The sequence below is a fragment of the Callithrix jacchus genome, chromosome 22 (genome assembly GCF_049354715.1).
Source record: "Callithrix jacchus isolate 240 chromosome 22, calJac240_pri, whole genome shotgun sequence".
Classification (NCBI taxonomy): Eukaryota; Metazoa; Chordata; class Mammalia; order Primates; family Cebidae; genus Callithrix; species Callithrix jacchus.
Window position 1 is genome coordinate 15,052,262 of NC_133523.1, and position 21,769 is coordinate 15,074,030.

Below are 21,769 nucleotides of genomic sequence, written 5' to 3' on the forward strand. Positions count from 1 at the left end.
CCCTTCACCACCGTGATCACCACTGGCAAAGTGCTCGATGACAGAGGTGGCTGCATGACTCTCGGCCACATGACACGTCTTCATGTCCTCTCCCTGCACAGATGTCCCCACCCAGCCCAGAACCTCTTCAAGAAGGAAACCAACCAACCGTGTAAACACGGGATGAAAGTGCTTGGGGCAGGGGGAAGGTTTGCCTTTATTTGATAGCAAGAGTGTTGCTGATGTCAGGACCGGAGCCACAAGCACGTGAGGAAATGCAGCAGTCTGAAAGCGAAGGGGAGGTGGGAGGCCTCGCGTTACCTGCAGAACAACCCTCCCTCCTTTAGAAGGAGTTCTGTACTTAGAAGCCAGCCCTCACTTTCTTTTCTTCTTTCTGGAAGCAGTAGCACATCTTTCCAGCCACAACATCCTCTGTTTTAAAAATAACACTTCCAGTGCTGAGGGAAGCTTTTCAGAAAGCAATCAGAACGTCAGGGAGGAAAGAACAGTAGCATGCGGAGTGGCTGGAAAAAAGCGAGAAAGCAAGGAACACATTTGGGGGGTCCACGTGCTTGCAGGCTCTCACCGTTTCCTCTTCTATTCTGAATAAGCAACACAAGCAGCAAAAACCACAGAATGTGACCTAAAGATGCAAGATTTAAACTGCAGCCTTTTAAGAATCCAACTCGACACTTAGCTAGTTGTCCTGGTAGGCGACTCCCAGTTACCGTGAAGGGCCGCAGGCTTTGTAAAACAGGTTCATCTGAAGAGGTGTTGCATCCAAGCGCTGCGGCCACTCAGACGGAGACAGACGAGCTGACGCAATCAGTTCTGCACCACATCAAGCTAGAGCAATTCCAGAACAACTGCTGGGAGAGTTCTATCTGAAGGACAGCCAAGGAGCTGTCCCTGCTCACTTACCCTCACAGCCCAGTGGGCCTCTGCAGAGGGCGGCGTGACCATCAGAGGGCTGCTGGTGTCGTGCTGAGAAGAGACAGAAACATTCCTTTGTGGCTGGCACAGAATTAAATCATAGGAGGGTGGGTTTGCTGAAAAGGATACACGTTTCAAAGTGCTTTCAAAAAAGTAAAGACTTCAAAAAGTTAAACACAGAATCACATGACCCAGCAATTCCACTCCCAGGTATTCACTCGGAAGAATTAAAAGCGAGTGTTCAAACAAATCCTTGAACACGCATGCTTGTAGCAGTCAACAGGGTGGCAATAACCCACATGTCCATAGAGATGAATGGATAAAGTGTGGTCCATCCACACAATGAAGTACAGAAGCACTGATCCATGCCAAGACACAGATGAACCCTGAAGACATGATGCTGAGAGAGAGGCCCCACATGAAGGACCACGTTACGGAACTCCACTGACATGCCATGTCCACAACAGGGAAATCCGTTGACAGAAATCAGATTAATGGCTGCCAGCGACAGGGAGGGAGGAGACAAGGAGTGATTACTGAATGTGGGTGGGGTCCCCTTGAGGGACCAGACGGAGGTAATGACTACACCACACTGTAAATGTACTAAATGCCTCTGAATAGTTCACTTTAAAATGACTGATTTTCTATTACGTGGATTTCACCACAATAAAAAAGGAAGGCTAGAGAAAACATGGAGATACACGTGCACATACACACATGCACATACACACGCACACGCACGTGGTATTAGAAGAACGTGAACTCGAAGGGCTTGGACACTCACAAATTTAGGCGGCGGCATATTCAAATTCAGATTGCTCAAGGTCACCTCATGGCCACTCTGTGCACAGGCCACCAGTCTCAGTGCAACATAGAAACCCTGCAAGACCAAAGAAAGGGAAGAGTGAAGAGCATATCACCAGTGAGGGTAGGGGGAGCTGTCTCTAACGGCAGGCTTCAGGAAAGAAGGCGTCCACTTTAACAATGAAGACTGTCCATGCCACCGGGCATGCTGGCTCACGTCTATAATCCCAGCACTTTGGCAGGCCGAGCCAGGTGGATTGCCTGAGATCAGGAGACCAGCCTGGCCAACATGGTGAAAGCCTGTGTCTACTAAAAATACAAAAACTAGCCGGGCGTGGTGCTGCATGCTTGTAATCCCAGCTACTAGGAAGCTGAGGTGAGAGAATCACTTGAACCCAGGAGGCACAGGTCGTAATAAGCCGAGATTGCACCATTGCACTCCAGCCTGGGGGGCAAGAGTGAGACAAAAAAAAAAAAGACTGTCTATGCAAAAACTCCCTGGAACATTAGGCTAAACTGTACTCACCTTGGGGACATCGCTTAAATTGAATACACTAAAATGGACTTATCCGGCTGGACAAGGCTGCTCATGTCTGTAGGCATAGCACTTTGGGAGGCCGAGGCAGGTAGATCACCTGAGGTCAGGAACTCGAGACCAGCCTGGCCAACATGGCGAAACCCCGTCTCTACTAAAAATACAAAAATCAGCCAGGTGTGGTGGCAGGTGCCTGAAATCCCAGCTATTTGGGAGGCTGAGGCAGGAGAATCGCTTGAACTCAGGGGGCAGAGGTTGCAGTGAGCCAAGCATGCCACCTCACTCCAGCCTGGGTGAAAGAGCAAAACTCCATCTCAAAATAAATTAATTAATTAACTAAAATGGACTTATTCCACTGCATCTGGAACTCTGTAAAATTTCAGATGCATGTATTTTCCAAAAATGATGAGCTCCCAACATTTAGGAAAGGTTAGATTGCATAAAGCAGCAAAGTTAACATGGACAAATGATGGACCAAATATGTGCCACATTTTTGTTTGTTTCAGAGACAGGGTCTCACGCTGTCACCCAGAGTGCAGTGACACAATCACAGTTCACTGCAGCCTCAAACTCCTGGGCTTAAGCGATCCACCTGCCCCAGCCTCCTGAGTAGCTGGGACCACAGGTGTGCACCACTGTGTCTAGCTAAGTTTTTATTTATTTATTTAGAAGTGGGATCTCACTATGTTGCCCCGGCTGATCTCAAATTCCCGTCCTCCTGCCTTAGCTTCCTAAGTAGCTAGGATTACAGGTATGAGCCACTGCACCTGACTATGTGTTGAATTTTTCAAAAAGCAGTCTGAAATACACACGGTTGGTGAGAAATCTGTCTCTGTGGTTCCCCACGATTCCCTCGCCTTGCCGAACAAAGCATCCTCCGCCCACCCCCTGCAGCCTGACATGGACTCCTCCCCCGACACCAGAAGGAAGAAGCTAAAGCAGGCTGTCAGGGGCTTCCCCTCCTAACCCAGGACCCACCACACACAGCTCAGTGGACTTGTAAGGCATCACCTAGTGGTTGCTGTTTTTTTAACTGATTAACGGGCCTAAGAACATGGATATGTTTAAAGGTATCAATACTGTTAGCAGTTTTAAATGGGTCTTCAAATAGATAAGCACTAGGATCGGCCTTTCTCAGCCTGCTGTCCTCAGAAGCCCTTGCAGAGTGCAGAGGATGATACAGGGATGTTAAGAAAAGGGGAGCTTTCATCCCTGCAGGGTCTGAGAATAGAGAAAATTTAATAAATAAATAGTAAAGAAAAAAAATTATCTCCAAAGATCTCTCAACTTCTATTTGAAAAAAAAGAAGAAAATGGGATTAAGTAAGTTTAGGGGAACTGTATTAAATAAAGTCAAATTTCTTTTCCATAGGAATTCTCAGAATCTTTAACCCATGAGGCCGGGCTCACACCTGTAATCCCAGCACTTAGGGAGGCCAAGATGCGAGGACTGCTTGAGCACAGGAGTTCAGACCAACCTGGCCAACACAGTGAGACCTTGTGTCTACCTAAAATAATAGATTAGCCAGGTATGGCAGTGCATGCCTGTAGTCCCAGGTACATGGGAGGCTGAGGCAGAGGATCACTTGAGCCCAAAAGGTTGGGGCTGCAGTAAGCTGTGATTGTACCAATGCACTCCAGCCTGGGAAACAAAGCAAGTCTCAAAAAATAAAAAAACAAAACAAAAAACAACGCAGACGGGCACCATGAACTTCAAAGAAGGGAGGTACAAGTGAAGGGGCCTTACTGATGGACTGGATCACAAGCCATGGCACAGCACAAACAAGATCCCTTCTAACAAAACGGCCATCTATGACTACTTAGAATCACTTATAAGTACAGGCTGCTTATAATGTTTATAATCCCAAATGCTTGGGATCAGAAGAGTTTCCGATTTCAGATTTTTTTTTTTTTTCAGATGGAGTTTTCACTCTGAAGGCTGAGACATGAGAATCTTGTAAATCCAGGGGGCAGAGGTTGCAGTGAGCTGAGATCATGGCACTGCACTCCAGCTGGGGCAAGAGTGAAACTCTGTCTAAAAAAACAAAAGCAAAAACAAAAAACCCTCTTATTAAGGCCTTTAGTTAAAGTTACACCAGTCAGCTTTGTTACATTAATAACACCAGTTATTAATGCATGTGGCTCATGCCCATAATCCCAGCACTTTAGGAGGCTGAGGCAGGCACATCACCCGAGGTCAGGAGTTCAAGACCAGCCTGGCCAATACGATGAAAACTCATCTCTATTAAAAATGCAAAAATTAGCCAGGCATGATGCTGCTTGCCTGTAATCCCAGCTACTCCAGAGACTGAGGCAGGAGAAACACTTGATCCTAGGAGGTGGAGGTTGCAGTGAGCTGAGATTGTGCCACTGCACTGCAGCCTGGGTGAGAGTGAGACTTCATCTCAAAAAAAAAAACCCACCAATGTTACTTTCTGGCTCTGATCACTATGCTGTGGTTATGTAAGATGCCATCACTGGGGAGAGCTGGCAAAAGATACACAGGAACCCTTTAAGCTATTTGTGCAACTTCCACAAGAGATTAAGAACATTTCAAATAAAAAGTCTGGACAACACTTTAATGACATGTAAGGCTACAAAACATTAAAAGATACGCTAGCCATGAAAGATGGCTCCGAGTGTTTTAAAGACCTTTATTTCAAAATGAAAACTTCCCGTCTGACAACTGTGCTCATGCCTAGTAATACTTGACAGTGGAGGAATGTGGAAGGAGGCGAGGAGGTCGCCCAGCTCAGGGGCTCTACTGAGCCCCTCCACTTGCTTTGTGTACATGTGTATATACCTGTTTGTCCAAGAACCCTTTACCTTCTGGGTCGGCCAAGTCCCATATCTGTGGAAACAAAAAACCTCTCATAAGCCTGACTGCTGATCACTGTCCATGCGTTAACAAAAACCAGAGCCGCCACCACCGCACCACCAGCCCCGCACCCATCGGTCTTGTGGGGCAGGAGTGACTGTCCCCAGGTTGCCCTGCAGATGAAAAGGCCAATTCAGAGCAGGTGAATGATCTACCTGCCCAGGGGCGCGCAGCCGCTTGGTGGCGGGGCCTGGAGAACGTCCAGGTGCACCCAGCTCCCAAGCCAAAGTGACAACCTTCTTCCGCCAACAAAAGTCCACAACCTATCAAGACCCCAAAAGTCCTCAGGTCTCTTGTATGCTACTGTAGTAGTGAGGACTGCCACCTGGACATCTGGATCCACCAGCTGCAGCCTGAGAGGTCTGCAGTGACTAAGTCAACTCCCCAGGAGGCACGGCCCCAAGGAAGGGGGCCTGCACAGGCTGGCCCAGACCTGACAGGGGGAGCTGTGAGAGCGGCCACAGAAGAGAAATCAATATTCATCTTCACATACCTTCCCAAGGGTAATGTCCGAGAGGCCAGACTTCTTTAGAAAAAGCGCAGCTTCACTCGCCCCCACCCTCCCTGTGTATGCCGGATCAACCTGAGATGGGAGAGCAAGAGGCGAGATAACTTTTCAGCAAATGCAGCAGCAGGTGAAGCAGCACCCGCCACACTGACTGTCCGCTGACAGTGAACAGAAGAGGACAAAAGGCCGCTCAGCTGGGCTTCTATTCTGTACTGTGCTTTGAGGTCAGGCACGCTCTAGTTCCATCTGAAACGATAGCGGCTAAACTCACCTGCTTGTAATAAGATTCATACAAGGAATTTCCAGTGGGAATCTGTAAACGAAACCATAGATACTGGTCAAAGATGAACACACCCCCTTGGGGGAAAAAAAAAGGGTTGCCCCGTCAATTTTGTCATGACCAAAATATATGATGATAGTAAGAGTCAAAAGGCATGCACTTCAAACATCCTCTGAACACAGAATTCTGTTTATCTTCAGACACAGATGTTATTATGCTTACTGGATTTAGAAAAAGTAAACTTAATGTTCTTTAATAAATCCTAATTCTAGGCAAACAATACAGTCCCTCAGGAAACAGCAGCAGCAGCCCAGTGTCAATTTCCATTCAATGAGCAAAGGGATTTCAGCTCCTGGAGAGCTCAGAGGGAAAAGATACTATATCCTCTGAGACTGTTCTCTGGCTCCAGAACCAGAAGAGGCGTTTCTAAGGTGACATCATGAATCACCAGCCACACAGCTTTTGACTGGTTTCCCTGCCCTGGGTCTGGTTCTCACCCACCCCATCCGTCCTCCTCCAGCTACCTGAGTGCTCATAGATGCGCACTGACCAGCCCCCACCCAGAGAGCACTGGCTAGCGACAGCTCCCACCATGGCAGGAAGGAAGTGCAGTGTCCTCAGCTTGGCGCTGAAGATATTCCACTTCCTGACCCCTCAGAGCCCCAAGACATTGCTGTTCAGAGGTCACTTCCTCATCTAGGGTCACACAGCTAATCCAGGCCACCAGAGGCCACACCTGCATCCAGCCTGGCAGGCGGCCCAGTCCAGACACTTCCTATCGTGTCCTGACCTCAGCCAGACATCTCCCAGGGGACAGGAGGGGCAACCAGGGGAGTGTGCCAACCCAGCAGAGAATTAGGCAGCCCTTGAAATGCTGGTTGTAAAAGTTTACGCCTGTTGATGTTTTATGCCTGTTGACGTTTTACTGAGGTAGAAAAGCAGCACACAAGCCTGCCGCTGATATAATAAGCGATAAAAGTGAAGAATGCACACTGATGCCTAATTATACAGAACTGTTGTAGAAAACAGCTGAAGAAAATATAACTGGGCAGGGAAAAGAGGACTGTCTGGGGGGCAGGATTACAGTGTCTATCCAACAAATTCTCAGACTGCTGCTGTATGGTTTCTCACAATGAATAAAACCAGGGGTCGCAGGTTCCTTCCAGTTATGGTCTTTGGATTTGAACCAATATGCATCCACCAATTCCATACTGTTGGAATACAAAGGGTCATTTCAAGTTAAAAATAATGCCCTGGCCGGGCCGGTGGCTCACGCCTGTAATCCCAGCACTTTGGAAGGCCGAGGCAGGCGGATCATCTGAGGTCAGGAGTTTGACACCAGCCTGGCTAACATGACAGAGTGAGATCCTAGCTCTACAACAAATTCAAAAATAAGCCGGGCATGGTGGTGAGTGCCTGTAAGCCCAGCTACTCAGGAGGCTGAGGCAGGAGAATTGATTGAACCCAGGAGGCAAAGGTTGCAGTGAGCTGAGATTGTGCCATTGCACTCCAGCCTGGGTGACAAAAGCGAGACTCCATCTCAAAAACAAAAAGAAAAAAAATAAAACAATAATGCCCGGGTTACAATCAGCTTCTCTGGGGGACACCAACACCTATGAATGTATAAAGAAGTGAAAGTTTTAATCCTAGCACTTCGGGAAGCTTAGGTGGGCGAATCACGAGGTCAGGAGTTCGAGACCAGTGTAGCCAACATAATGAAACCCCTTCTCTACTAAAAATACTAAAAGTTAGCCAGGTGTGGTGGTGGGCGCCTGTAATCCCAGCTATTCGGGAGAAGAACTGTGTGAATCCAGGAGCGCGGAGGTTGCAGTGAGCTGAGATTGCGCCACTGCACTCCTGCCCGGGCAACAGTGCAAGGCTCCATCTCAAAAAAAAAAAAAAAAAAAAAGAAGTGAAAGTACAGAGAAAAATACCACGACACAATGAAAATAGGAGGAAGATAGCATAAAGATCTGCAAGGGGATAGGAGAAAGTCAAAACGAAAAGAGGAAAAGAAAGGGGGAAACGCTGAAAAGGCAGAAAAAAAACTAGAATAACCTGAAAAAGCAAGAAGACCCAGAGATTTAGGAGCCATTATTTTAAAACAAAGACGCCACAGAAAAGATAGCAACAGCAGCCTCCGACTGACTGCCCTCCTCATGCCTGGAGGCCTTGACACCATCCCCAGGGGAGTGGTACCAGAAGGACCTGGAGTGGCCGTCACGCTTAGCTTCTTACAACCTTGTTAGATGACAGTGTCCAGAGATCACACCTGTGTCGCCTCCTGGGTTCAAACTCCAGCTTGTTTCTAAAATATGTGTCCCCAGAGGAAGAAGACCCACAGAAAGGAGGCCAAGGCAGGCAGGCTGTTTGTCACCTGTCAGTAAAGGTGACAGTGGTCGGGTCCAGGCAGCAAACAGCGCATCACCTGCCATGGGTTCACAGACTCCAGAGGGCCTCACTTCAGATGACAAAGGTGCCCTTCCTGCCAAAGATCAGAGAGGTTCAGATCTGAATGATGTACATTTCCAGTTGAATTTTTGTTTTTTTTTAAGACAAGGTCTTGCTCTGTCACCCAGGTTGGAGTATAGTGGCACAATCTCAGCTCGTTGCAACTTCTGCCTCCTGGATTCAAGCGATTCTCCAGCCTCCCCAGTAGCTGGGACTATCAGCACGCGTCACCATGCCCAGCTAATTTTTGTATTTTTAGTAGAGGTGGGGTTTCATCATGTTGGCCATGCTGGTCTCCCAACTCCTGACCTCAGGTGATACACCTGCTTTGGCCTCTCAAAGTGCTTGGATTATGGGCATGAGGCATCTTATGAGAAGCAAGGGAAAAAAGGTTTCCAAGCTACTGTGATTCCAGTGGGAAAAAAAGAGTTCAGTCTTTGAGGCATGCAGGGTTATTAAATATCTGCTCCAACTTCCCAGGGGCTACTGAGCAACAAGATCCACAACCAAGAGAAACAACGCCTGAACTAATCCAGAAGAGTCGCTGAAGACAGCCTGGATTGGAGCTCCAATCTCTGCCCATCCCTGCTAAGGGCCCATCCGTAAAGACGGCTGGAACACCTGATGACCACCGGATGTCACTCTGAAAAGACCTAAAGCTGAGGGAGTACTACAGTTCAACCACTGCTCATCACTACAGGAGTCCATTTGGGTAACCTAAAGCAAAGACAGTGGCCAGAGGTTTCCATCTAATGCCACATGTCAGGTACTGCAAAAGCAGAGAAGAAAGAAGGAAACACACCAGGCTCCAACTGCCACTTCCTTTTATGCCAGGCTTCTTCCTGGGAATGGTGAAGTCACACCTGCATGCTGCCCTGATATGTCATTGAGACAGAGCTGAAGATGCATGTTGCTAATGACACGAATCCCCAGCCCTGGGCAGTCTGTCACTAGCTCCTGTGCAGATACCTCTTGGCCCCCAAAAGGAAGACTCACAGCTCCTGGGAAAGAGCCCTCTGTGTGCTGATAGCAGCTGCTGGAGCTGCCCCCCCATGTCTGCCCCCAAAGTGAGCGGGGGGCCACGCCCAAGGCTAAGCAGAAAGGGGAACCAGGCCTGCAGCCTAAGAGGCTGCAGGTGGCACCAGGATGGCTGCAGGATTGAAAGGAAATGCGATGGAGCCGACCCAATGGTGTTCTTCCCCAGCCCACTGTGCTAAGACGCCATCTTAGCCTCTGCAGTGTCTGAATTATTGATGATGTTCAATGTAGCTTTCAGCTCGGTCTTTCAGTTGCTCTTGCTGTCTTAAAATGCTAAGAGACATCAGGCAAAGTTCCTGTGGCCTCCTGACTTATCCTTCAGCCCAGAAACAATTTACAAGTGGGATGACAGGGAGAGGGGCAAGTGGAAAAGGACAAGTTCACATCCTCCTGCTGTGAAGGCTTTAAACACCACAATTCACACAGTGCCTGTGATTGTAACCCGGGACAACAGCAGCTGCGATGGAGAAACCCAGCAGAACCACCCGGAGGAGAAACTGTCTCAGGACTGTGTTCTAAGGACTCCTGAGCAGAGTCCAACCAACTCTGACCCCTGCACATGGCCAAGGCCAGGACGCCTCCTACGTCTTCATGCCTGGCTGCCTCCTGCGTCAACTCTCACTCTGCCAGCAAAGTGTGCACTCTTACGCACAACAAAGCAATGGTCATCAGCCTTGTTTCAAAATGACTTTTGGAAAGCAAATCATTTTCACAATCCATTAAAATGTTCAGAGAAGCACCTACAATCCCTTGTTTCATATCCAGTTCCTCTCACCCTCCCAGCAACGCCGAAGGGCAGGTAGTTACTAGTCCCAGTTGCCAGGTGGGGAAACAGTTTGCCCTGCCCGGGACCACAACAGCCAATGAGCAATAGTCCACAAAGCAGCCAAGATGGATGGTCCTGGAGTCAGACCCTCACCTATTGTGCACCCTGCAAGGACAGCCCAGGTGTCACAGAGTTGGGCACCGGGCCACAGGACAGCTTCACGCATGTGCTGGCCTGGGGAAATGCACATCCATGGTGGCGTGATGGTGCATTTCATTAAACAGGAGTGGTCAAAAGGCAACACTCAATTTGAGTATATAAATGGACTTGAAAGCCAGTGTTTTTGACGGACTGCCATTTCCCCGGGAAAGCTGAGACCCCATAATGGCTGTGTTTTTCAACGTCACTGCCAAGTTTTGCAGGAAGTTAGGCATGCAACACTGAAACACATCTCAGTCTGAGTTCCTACTTAGAAAAACACATGGCTGCAAAAACGTAGCCCAGAGTAGAGCTTGCTTAATAATCCTTGCATTTCTGCCTCCACCTGAGAGGCCCCCACAGGCCTTGCACAACCAGCACCCTCCGTGTGACCAGCCCTCCCGGCAGCCCAGCCCACATTCTGTGGGAGAGGTAACCTGGCTCAGTCATGTGGCAAGCACGTGGCAGAACGGGGCTTGACTCAATAGCATTCAAAAGGCATCAGGGAAACACTGGGACATGTCTAACCTTCCTGGACTGGACGCATAGTTCTCTCCAACTGCCCCATCAGAGGTTTCTACACCAGAGCTAAGGTAAATGTTACCAAGAGAAGGAGAATACTTGGCAAGTGAGAAAGAGGGCTTTTCCAAATCAAAAGGGAAAAGACATCTCAATTAAAAATGAGTGAAGAAAAGGCAATTCAGAAAGAAGAGATGTAGCAAAGTCAGAAGAAACATTCCACCTCCCTAGTAATTTAAGTATTACAGAGACAGGCGCAGTGGCTCACACCTGTAATCCCAGCACTTAGTGAGGCCAAGGCCGGCGGATCACCTGAGGTCGGGAGTTCAAAACCAGCCTGGCCAACATGGTAAAATCCTGTCTCTACTAAAAATACAAAAATTAACTGGGCATGGTGGTGCACACCTGTACTCCCACTATTCGGGAGGCTAAGGCAGGAGAATCACTTGAACCTGGAAGGCAGAGGTTGCAGTGAGCCGAGATCATGCCACTGCACTCCAGCCTGGGTGACAGAGCGAGACTCTGTCTTTAAAATAAAAAGGCAGAGAAGCTAAAACAATTATGAAAAAGAAGAATAAAGTGGAAGGAGTCTGTCTACCTGATTTCAAGACTTACTCTATAGCTAGAATAGTTAAGACAGTGGAGAAAAAAAAAAGACAGTGGAGTATTGGCAGAGGGTGGGCACAGACAGCAATGTGCACAGAACAGAATGGAGAATCTGAGAAACAGGCCCACACAGATAGGCCCAGTGCATTTTTTGACAAAGGTGTAAAAGTATTTCAGGAAGAAGGACAGCCTTTCCACAAAGGGTGCTGGAGCAATCGCATCCATAGGCCTCAACATAAAAGTCTTATGCCTCATACAAAATGTAACTTAAAATGGATCACCGGTGGCTCAAGCCTCTAATCCCAGAACTTTGGGAGGCTGAGGCGGGTGGATCACGAGGTCAGGAGATCGAGACCATCCTGGTCAACATGGTGAAACCCCGTCTCTACTAAAAATACAAAAATTAGCTGGGCATGGTGGCGGGTGCCTGTAATCCCAGCTACTCAGGAGGCTGAGGCAGGAGAATTGCCTGAACCCAGGAGGCGGAGGTTGCGGTGAGCCGAGATCACACCATTGCACTCCAGCCTGGGTAACAAGAGCGAAACTCCGTCTGAAAAAAAAAAAGGATCATTAATTCAAATGTAAAACGTAATCCTCAGGTCTAGGGCAAGGCAGAGAGTTCTTAGACTTGATACCAAAAGTTTGATTCATAAAAGCAAAGACTGGCAGACAAACTTTAAGTTGGCACTGTGAAAGAGCCAGATACAAAGATGAAAAGATGGCTGGGGGTGGTGGCTCACGCCTGTAATCCCAACACCCTGGGAGGCAAAGGTGGGCGGATTACCTGAGGTCAGGAGTTCCAGACCAGCCTGGCCAACATGGTGAAACCTGGTCTTTACCAAAAACACAAAAATTAGCTGGGCATGGTGGCAGGCGCCTGTAATCCCAGCTACTCCGGAGGGTGAGGCAGGAGAATCACTTGAACCCAGGAGACAGAGGCTGCAGTAAGCCAAAATCACGCCATTGCACTCCAGTCTGGGTGACAAGAGCAAGACTCCATCTTAAAAAAAAAAGATGAAAAGACAAGCTACAGACTAGAAAGAAAGGTTTGCAAAGCACATATCCAACAAAGGACTATTATCTAAAATATATACTAGCGAGCTCTCTAATTCAACAGCACAAAAAAGGGAACAATCAGATTAGAACATGGGCAAGCCAAGCATGTACATGCCTGTAGTCCCAGCACTTCCAGAGGCCAACGCAGGAGGACTGCTTGAGCCCAGGAGTTCCAGACCAGCCTGGGCAACATAGTGAGACCCCATCTCTATGTAAAATTTTTAAATTAGCCAGGCATGGTCACACACACCTGTAGTCTCAGCTACTTAGGAGGCTGAAGCAAGACAACTGCTTGAGCCCAGGAGTTTGAGACTAGCCTGGGCAACAAAACAAGATCTGATTTCTTAAAAAAAAAAAAAAAAAAAAAGGAAAAGAACATGGGCAAAAGATCTGAAGCCAAAAAGACATTTTAACAAAGAGGAAATATAGATGACATATAAACATATGAAAATATGTTCAACATCATTAGCCAATGGGAAAATGCAAATTAAAACCACAGTGAGATGCGATGACACACCTATCAGAGTGGCTAAAATAACAAATAGTGACGACATCAAATGCTGGTGAGGATGCAGGGAAACTAGGCCACTCACACACTGCTGGTGGGAAGGTAAAAAGGTGCAATGACTCTGGAAACAGATTGGCAGTTTACAAACAAAAACAAACCACTAAACTAAACACAAAACTACCGTATGACCGAGCAGCAACTGTCCTGGGCGTTTACCCGAGAGAAATGACGAGTGATGTTCACACTACATCCTGAATGCAGTGTTGGCTGCAGCTTTATCTGTCACTGCTCCAAACTGCGAACACCCCAGATGTCCTCCAATAACTGAGCGGCTCAACAACTCGTGGGCCAAGCATACCATGGACTACTACTCAGTAATGAAAAGGAACGAACTGCTGATACACGTATGCAATAACCCGGATGGATCTCCAGAGAACGATGCTGAGTGAAGAAGGCCAAACCTCAAAGGTTACATACTGAATAATTCCATTAGATAACATCATTAAAATGATAACATCGTAGAAATGAACAGAGTGGCCAGGCGCAGTGGCTCACGCCTGTAATCCCAGCACTTTGGGAGGACGAGGCAGGTGGATCACCTGAGGTTGGGAGTTTCAGACCAGCCTGACCAACATGGTGAAACCCCATCTTTACTAAAAATGCAAAAAATTAGCCAGCACTGAGGCACATGCCTCTAATCCCAGCTACTTGGCAGGCTGAGGCAGGAGAATCACTTGAACCCAGGAGGAAGAGGTTGCAGTGAGCCAAGATCACACCATTGCACTCCAGCCTGGGCAACAAGAGTGAAACTCTGCCTCAAAAAAAAATAAAAAATAAAAAGAAATAAACAGAGTGGGGCTTGCCAGGAATAAGGAAGAGATGGGCTGGGAAGCAAGTGGGTGTGGCTATAAAAGGGCAACAGGAGAGACATGTTCTGTATCTGGCTATCAATGACATCCTATCTCTACAAAAAAAAATGGAAAAAAAAAAAAAAACAGAACTCAGGAGGCTGAGGCAGGAGGATCACCGGAGCCCAGGAGTCCAAGACTGCAGTGAGCTATGATTGTGCTACTGCACTCCAGCCTGGGCAACAGAGCTGTCTCTTGGGAAAAAAAAAAAAAAGCTTTCAAACCTTGATTCTGTGCTCTCATACCCTCCCTGGTCCATGGCATTCACCTTGCTGCTTCACTTCATGTCCGAACTCTCAGGGGTTGTTCTATTGCTTCTTGGTTCCTCTCCAGGGCAGGGACTGCAGGCCTTATTGCTGTGCAGGGCCCCACTGTAGGCCCTGAGTTCTGTCTGGGCTGGACAGAGGCCCTGAGCCCCAGGCATGTCCATCTTCTTTTTTTTGAGTCAGAGTCTCACTGTGTTGCCCAGGCTAGAGTGCAGTGGCACGATCTCAGCTCACTGCAACCTCCGCCTCCTGGGCTCAAGTGACTCTTCTGCTTAAGCTTCTCAAAAAGCTGAGATTACAGGTACGCACCAACACACCTGGCTAATTTTTGTATTTTTAGTAGAGACAAGGTTTCACCATGTTGGCCAGGCTGGTCTCGCACTCCTGACCTCAGGTGATCCACCCACCTTGGCCTCCCACAGTGCTGGGATTACAGGTGTGAGCCACCATACCCAGCCAGGGCATGTCCAACTTCTACTGGTCTGGCGAGGTGGTCATTTGGGTCCCCAGAGAGAACCCATCATCCTTCCTTCAGATCCTGAACGCAGTCACCACCATCATCAATATCCTGGATACAATACTGTACCACCATTATGCAAATGTGACTTTGGAGGAAATTGGATAAATGGTACAAAGACTCTCTTTTTTTTTTTTTTTTTTTTCTGAGACAGTCTTGCTCGGTCACCCAGGCTGGGATTACAGGTGTGAACCACCGCACCCAGCCAGATTCTCTTACGACTGCATTTGAGTCTACAATAATATCAAAATGAGAAGCTTTGTTTTTTTCTTTAGAGACTTAGGAGACCTAACAACCAAATGCAAGATGACATCTGCAGATGATCAGGGAATGTGAATATGGTACTGGTATCAGGTGACACCAAAGGCGTCATTATTAGTTGTGTGAGGTGTGATAAGGCATTTGTGGTTATGTAAAGAAAAACTGTCTTAACTGTTAGAGGTACATGTTGAAATATAATTTTTTTTTTTTTTTTGAGACAGAGTCTCACTTTATCACCCAGACTGGAGTGCAGTGGCTCAATCTCAGCTCACTGCAGCTTCCACTCTCTGGTTCAAGCAACTTTCCTGCCTCAGCCCCTTGAGTAGCTAGGATTTACAGGTGCCTGCCACTGTGCCTGGCCAATTTTTGTATTTTTAGTAGAGACGGGGTTTCACCATGTTGGTCATGCTGGTCTTGAACTCCTGACCTGTGATCCATCCGCCTCAGCCTCCCAAAGTGCTGGGATTACAGGCGTGAGCCACTGGGCCGGGCTGAAATACAATTTCTAAGATTTATTAGCCAGGTTTGGTGGTGCACACCTGCAATCCCAGCTACTCCGGAGGCTGAGGCAGTGGAATCGCTTGAACCTGAGAAGCAGAGGTTGCAGCGAGCTGAGATCATGCCACTGCACTCCAGTGGAAACAGATCGAGATTCCGATTCAAAAACAAAACAAGGCCAGGCATGGTGGCTCACGTCTGTAATCCCAGTACTCTGGGAGGCTGAGGGTGGCGGATCACAAGGTCAGGAGTTTGAGACCAGCCTGACCAAAATGGTGAAACCCTATCTCTACTAAAAATACAAAAATTAGTTGGGTGTGATGGTGCGTGTCTATAATCCCTGCTACTCAGGAGGCTGAGGCTGGAGAACTGCCTGAACCCGGGAGGCGGAGGTTGCAGTGAGCCAAGATCATACCATTACACTCCAGCCTGGGCAAAAAGAGTGAAACTCCATCCCAAAACAAAATCAAAAACAGGAGCCAGACGTAGTGGCAAACGCCTGTAGTCCTAGCTACTTGAGAAGCAGGAATTCCAGGCTGCAGTGAGCTACGCTCACTGAGCCTGTGAATGGCTACTGCACTCCAGCCTGTAGAACATAGCAAAATGTCACCTTAAAAAAAAAAAAAAAATCTAGGAACTAAAACTATACATGTAGTTGGGGAAAAGATCAAAGGGTGGTGCAAAGAAATCTGCAAAATGTTGGTAACTTGCAAATGGGCAGTGGGTACACGGGAATTCGTTAAACCCTTCCCTCTACATTTATTTTATTATTTTATTTTTTTCATAGAGACAGAGACTTGCTCTGTCACCCAGGCTAGAGTACAGTGGTCCTATCATAGCTCACTGTAGCCTCGACCTCCTGGTCTCAAAGGATCCTCCTCCCTCAGCCTTCCAGGTAGCTGGGACTATAAGTGCATGCCACCACATCCAGCTAATTATTTTGTTATTATTATTATTTTCTGCAGAGACAGGACCTCGCTTTGTTGCCCAGGCCAGTCTCTAAGTCCTGGGCTCAAAAGATCCTCCCACCTTGGCCTCCATGGTGCTGGGATTACAGGCGTGAGCACGCCCAGCCATCGATTTTAATGTGTTTAAAGACCACCATTCGGTGGGCTTCTGCCTTGGCGAGCACCCTAATGGCACAAACTGGGTAAGGTTTAAGTGTGACAAATTAACAGAGCTTGGTCACAGACCGGATCTTGCTTTTGTCAAACAATAAAAACGGACATTCCTTTAAAACACACACAAGTGTGCCCTACCATGGCTACAAGGTCTGCCCCTGGGAGACTGGTAAGTTATGCAGGAGGGCAGGAAGGGCAAGAGGGTTCGCTGTTTTCCCTTCTTGAGGGCACACACGCAGACTCAGAGCACTAGAAACAGGAGAGGACTGGGGAAGCTGCAATCAACTGCTGAGCAGGTCAAACAGAATGTTTACACCTGGGGTACAATCTTCATCAGCCTGCTAAGTGAGAAGGGTGCGATCTAGCCAGTACGGTGTGACCGAGCTTGTAAGCACACGGCGTCTCATCACCCCGACATCAGAACCTGGTGGGACAGGGCCACGCTCAGCAGGATTTCTACGGGTCGTAGTTCGCTTCCTCGCGGCTTCCCAAAACAAAATCAAAAACAGGAGCCAGACGTAATGGCAAACGCCTGTAGTCCCAGCTACTTGAGAAGCTGTGTTCTCTGGTGTTCCTTGTCAGCACAAGCTGCTTTTGTAAATTGGACAGAAATAGAAAGATGAGCAAGGAAAAGCGGGATCCAAAGGAATTTTCATAGATTCTCCCCGGGGACCCAAATGACTGCCTGTGAGACCAGCAGAAGACAGACGTGCCTGGGGCTAAAGGCCTCCATCCACACCAGACAGAACTCGGGGCCTGCAGAGGACCATGGCACAGGGGTAAGGTCTGCAGTCCCTGCCATGGACAGGAACCAGGAACCAAGAGAACCGCCCTGGAGAGCTTAGACACACAGCAAAGCAGCAAGGTGAATGACGTGGACCGGGAAGGCATCAGAGCACAGAATCAAGGACTGAAAGTTTTTTCTTTTTTTTTTTAAGAGACATCTCTGGGCCAGGCATGGTGGCTCACACCTGTAATCCCAGCACATTTGAGAGGCCCAGGTGGGTGGATCACCTGAGGTCAGGAGTTTGAGACCAGTGTGGCCAACATGGAGAAACCTTGTCTCTATTAAAAACACAAAATTAGCCAGGTGTGATGGCACACACCTGTAATCCCAGCTACTACAGGAGAATCGCTTGAACCAGGGAGACACAGATTGCAGTGAGCTGGGATCGCACCATTGCACTCCAACCTGGGCAACAAGAGCAACACAGTATCTCAAGAAAAAGAGAGACAGCTTTGTTGTCCAGGCTGGAGAGCAGCGGCATGATTATAGCTCACTGTAGCCTCAAGCTCCTACGCTTAAGTGATTCTCCTGCCTCAGCCTCCTGAGTAGCTGGGACCACAGGCATGTGCCACCATGTGTGGCTAAGTGTTTTTTCATTTTTTGTAGATATGGGGGGGGGGTCTCATTATTTTGCCCACGCTGACCTTGAGCTCCTAGCCTCAAGCAATCCTCCTGCTTTGGCCTCCCAAAGTGCTCGGTGAGGTACCAAGCACCATTCCAGAAACGGAATTGAGGGAGAAAAAAGGTTGCCTGCAGCAGGCTTCCTGCCCCAGTGCCCTGTGGAGGATGCAGGACTCCGCTGCGCCCCAAAGATCTCCAGGAGACACTGCCTGGCTCCATCTACACCTATGAGCTGTTTCCTCCCATCTTGCTTCTCTAAGAGAAACTGTCCCATGTGAGGTCAACAGCACTGCCAGACAAATGTGGATTTGAGTCCCGTCCCGCTACTGGAATGCTGTGCAACCCTGGGGCAGAGTAAACAGCCTCTCTGTGCCTCAGCATATGCATCTGGAGATGAAGGTGAGCACTCCCACCCCCAGGGACTTGTCAATTGCCAGCTGTTGTGATTCCTGGTATCCTCCTCATCGTCCTCCTTCTACTGGCTCCAGGTAAAAATGTATCCCCTCCCCAGAAATGTCCCCCATCTCCCTTCCACCTCCAGCTACTGACCTCCCTCTTCCATTCACAGAAAACCTCCTGAAAAAGAGTCCAGCCTTGGATTCCCCAGCTTTCTTCTTTGGACCTGGGGATTCATCCGTTCGCTCACTCAATTAATACATGCTGAATTCATGCCAAGAGGCAGCACTGAGGACACGAAAGTGTGTAGGACAGAGTCCTGGGCTTCAGGTTGGGTGTGGTGGCTCACGCCTATAATCCCAGCCCTTTAGGAGGCCAAGGAGGGTGGATCACCTGAGGTCAGGAGTCTCAGATCAGCCTGGCTGACATGGCGAAACCCCATCTCTACTAATAATACAAAAATTAGCCAGGCATGGTGGCAGGCACCTGCAATCCCAACTACTCAGGAAGCTGAGGCAAGGAGAATCACTCAAACCTGGGAAGCAGAGGTTGCAGTGAGCCGAGATGGTGCCATTGCACTCCAGCCTGGGTGACAGAGGGAGACTCTGTCTCAAAAAAAAAAAAAAAATGGGCCGGGCACGGTGGCTCAAGCCTGTAATCCCAGCACTTTGGGAGGCCGAGGCGGGTGGATCACAAGGTTAAGAGATCGAGACCATCCTGGTCAACATGGTGAAACCCTGTCTCTACTAAAAAAAAATACAAAAAATTAGCTGGGTACGATGGCACGTGCCTGTAATCCCAGCTACGCAGGAGGCTGAGGCAGGAGAATTGCCTGAACCCAGGAGGCGGAGGTTGCGGTGAGCTGAGATTGCGCCATTGCACTCCAGCCTGGGTAACAAGAGCTAAACTCCGCCTCAAAAAAAAAATTAGCTGAGTGTGGCGATGGGCACCTGGAATCACAGCTACTTGGGAGGCTGAGGAAGGAGAACTGCTTGAATCCAGGAGGCAGAAGTTGCAGTGAGCCAAGATTGCACCACTGCACTCCAGCCTGGGTGACAAGAGCAAAACTCCATCTCAAAAAATATATATATGAATAAATAAAAAAGAGAGTCCTGGGCTTCAGGAAGGGCAGGCGGGTCAAAGTCAGTCGAGGACTATGGCACAGGGGACCGCACAATATGATAGCAGTGGTAGACACAGTGAGGGGAACTCAGGGCCTGGGGCCAGGAGTCCGGGCTGGGCCAGGTGGGCCCCAGGACAGAGAAGACAGGCAGGCTGTGGGTGATTCAGCACAGTCCCCGCCAGGTGGAAGGGCACACGTGTGGGATGCCAGGGTCTGTGCATGCTGTGCTGAGAAGACGATGTTATCACCAGGGCAAGCAGAGCCCAGGAGGGGGTGCTTGCAGGCCAGTAACCTGGGCGTATATGCACATGAGACGTGAACGGTAGGAATCCACAGCAAGAAGGCGGGGACATGAACAGGGCTGGAAGGAAGTAATCAGACAGACTGCCATGCTCCTCCAGCAGCAGAGGCCTGGGGACTGCAGCCACTCACAGTGCAGACACCCCAGAGAAGGGGGGCATGCCAGTTCCCTAAAAAGGAATGTGTTTCCTTGGGATGTCCCCAGGAGCACTAATTTCCAATTAGAGGTGGAAATCTAATTGCCGTTCCAGCCGCATCTACGGAGCCTTCCACTGGGCGCTGGCCTTGGTGCAGGTGTGGAGGTGAACAACGAGACCCTCCCACCCCCAGCCTCATGGAGCTGTGACAAAGTATACAAGCAGCTGCCAAGAGCTATAGGGAAGAGAGAGGATGGAGGGTCAGTCCACAGCCCGCAGCAGACACACACCCAGGGCATCAGGAGACCTGGGAGGCGCCCCTTCCACAGCTGAGCCTGTCCAAGAAGACTCGGTCAAGCAAGGCTGTGGAGCACCCTCGCCAAAGCAGTGCCAGGAGACAGGCCTGCCATGGGGAGGGAAGGAGGAGACTCCACAAGAGGAAACACCAGGGGAGCTGGGTCCTAGAGTGATGGAAGGGCAGGTGTGTAGGAAAGGGCTCAAGGGTCCTGTGCAGCCACACAGAGGGCATGAGGGATGGAACCGGACAGGGGCCCAGGAAGGAGGGGAGCAGATTTCAGCCCTTCCTCCTGAAAAATGCTGCTTAAGAGCAAAAGCAGATGGAGCTTCTGAGCAGCCCTCCCAGCTGCTGACCTGTGTCCCCTGAACATCGCCCCTCCTGGGCATCTCAAAACAGACCATTCTGTTCCATCTGTTTCCTTCCTCTGACCCATGAGTGATCTCCCTGGAGAGACATGGAAGAGCAGTCACCTGAGACTGGCGGGGGGTGGGGGCGGCCACCAAGAGCAGATAATGACTCAGCAGTGTGGGCGCACCCACTGCCCCCTGAGAGGCCCCACTTCCCAGAGTCTCCCAACTTTCCAAAGTGTACCCCAGGCCTTCCCAACATTCCTTTCCTACATCAGCCACTCCTGGGCTCCAATGTCCCTGCCATCTTCTGTGGCCTGACCTACCATCCCCGAAGTGAGCACACTGCCTGGGCCCCAGTCAGGATGGGTCTGGCCTCCTGCCAGCGTGTTCCTGATGGTGCCGGGTGGCTCCCTGCCGAGGACGCCAAGATACCGGGCACCGTCCAAGTCAGCGCCACGCCACCTTCCTCCTCATCACTGCACATGGCAGCATCAGCCTCCCGGCACACTGTTCTTCTTCTGGCCCCTCGAAACATCAGGCATCCAGGCACCCCTCAAGGCTCCTGGACCCCACAGTGGCAGAAAGATGGCCACTACCACCATGGAGCATCACAGTCTGGTCAGGCATCAAAGCCAGTGAGCTGGCACAGGTGTCAACACAGAAGAACAAATGCACGGCAGGGGTCACAAGGACAAGGACAGGATCTCTGTCCTGATGGGAAGGCTGGCTTCTGCTCAAGGCTCCTGGAACCCCCCACCCCCACCCTGCCAGCCCCGAACATGCCTCTGCAGAGCCTAGCCCAGCCTCCGCACCGAAGACCCTGCCTTCAACCGCTTCCCCATGGCACCAGGCACACAGCCACTCCTCTGCTCAGAAAAGGCTCTTTGGGGTATGCAATGGAGGCTAAGGTCCAAGCCCTCAGCCCAGACCTGAAAGTGCTCCCTGGCCATCTCCTACCTGGCCAGGCTGATTTCACTCCACACACACACACACGCACGCACACACACACACACACGCACGCACACACACACTCAGTGCAGACACATACACACTTACAACCACACATGTTCACTCAGGCTCACCCACATACACTTGCTCAAGCCTCGACTCCTTCCCCTGACTCGCAGA

The 21,769-nt window shown here is 49.5% G+C and overlaps 1 protein-coding gene across 19 annotated transcripts in view; it reads right to left on the reverse strand.

The window, feature by feature from the left end:
- EPS15L1 (epidermal growth factor receptor pathway substrate 15 like 1) overlaps nt 1–21,769 on the reverse strand; it is a 120,972-nt gene that overhangs the window by 81,808 nt on the left and 17,395 nt on the right. For 15 of the 19 annotated variants that reach the window (XR_013531274.1, XR_013531273.1, XM_035286443.3 and 12 more), the window contains exons 2-6: nt 5,908–5,949; nt 5,622–5,711; nt 5,054–5,101; nt 1,697–1,792; nt 901–963 (exon numbers count right to left, since the gene is read on the reverse strand). The exons of 1 other annotated variant lie outside the window; for it this stretch is intronic. Coding sequence is in view for 16 of the 18 variants with exons in the window: in XM_035286443.3 (XP_035142334.1) it covers nt 901–963; nt 1,697–1,792; nt 5,054–5,101; nt 5,622–5,711; nt 5,908–5,949 (339 nt within the window). In the remaining 2 variants the exon portion in view is untranslated. The remainder of the gene's footprint in view (nt 1–900; nt 964–1,696; nt 1,793–5,053; nt 5,102–5,621; nt 5,712–5,907; nt 5,950–21,769) is intronic. 3 more of the 19 variants (XM_078361737.1, XM_035286438.3, XM_078361738.1) reach the window with 1 other exon arrangement.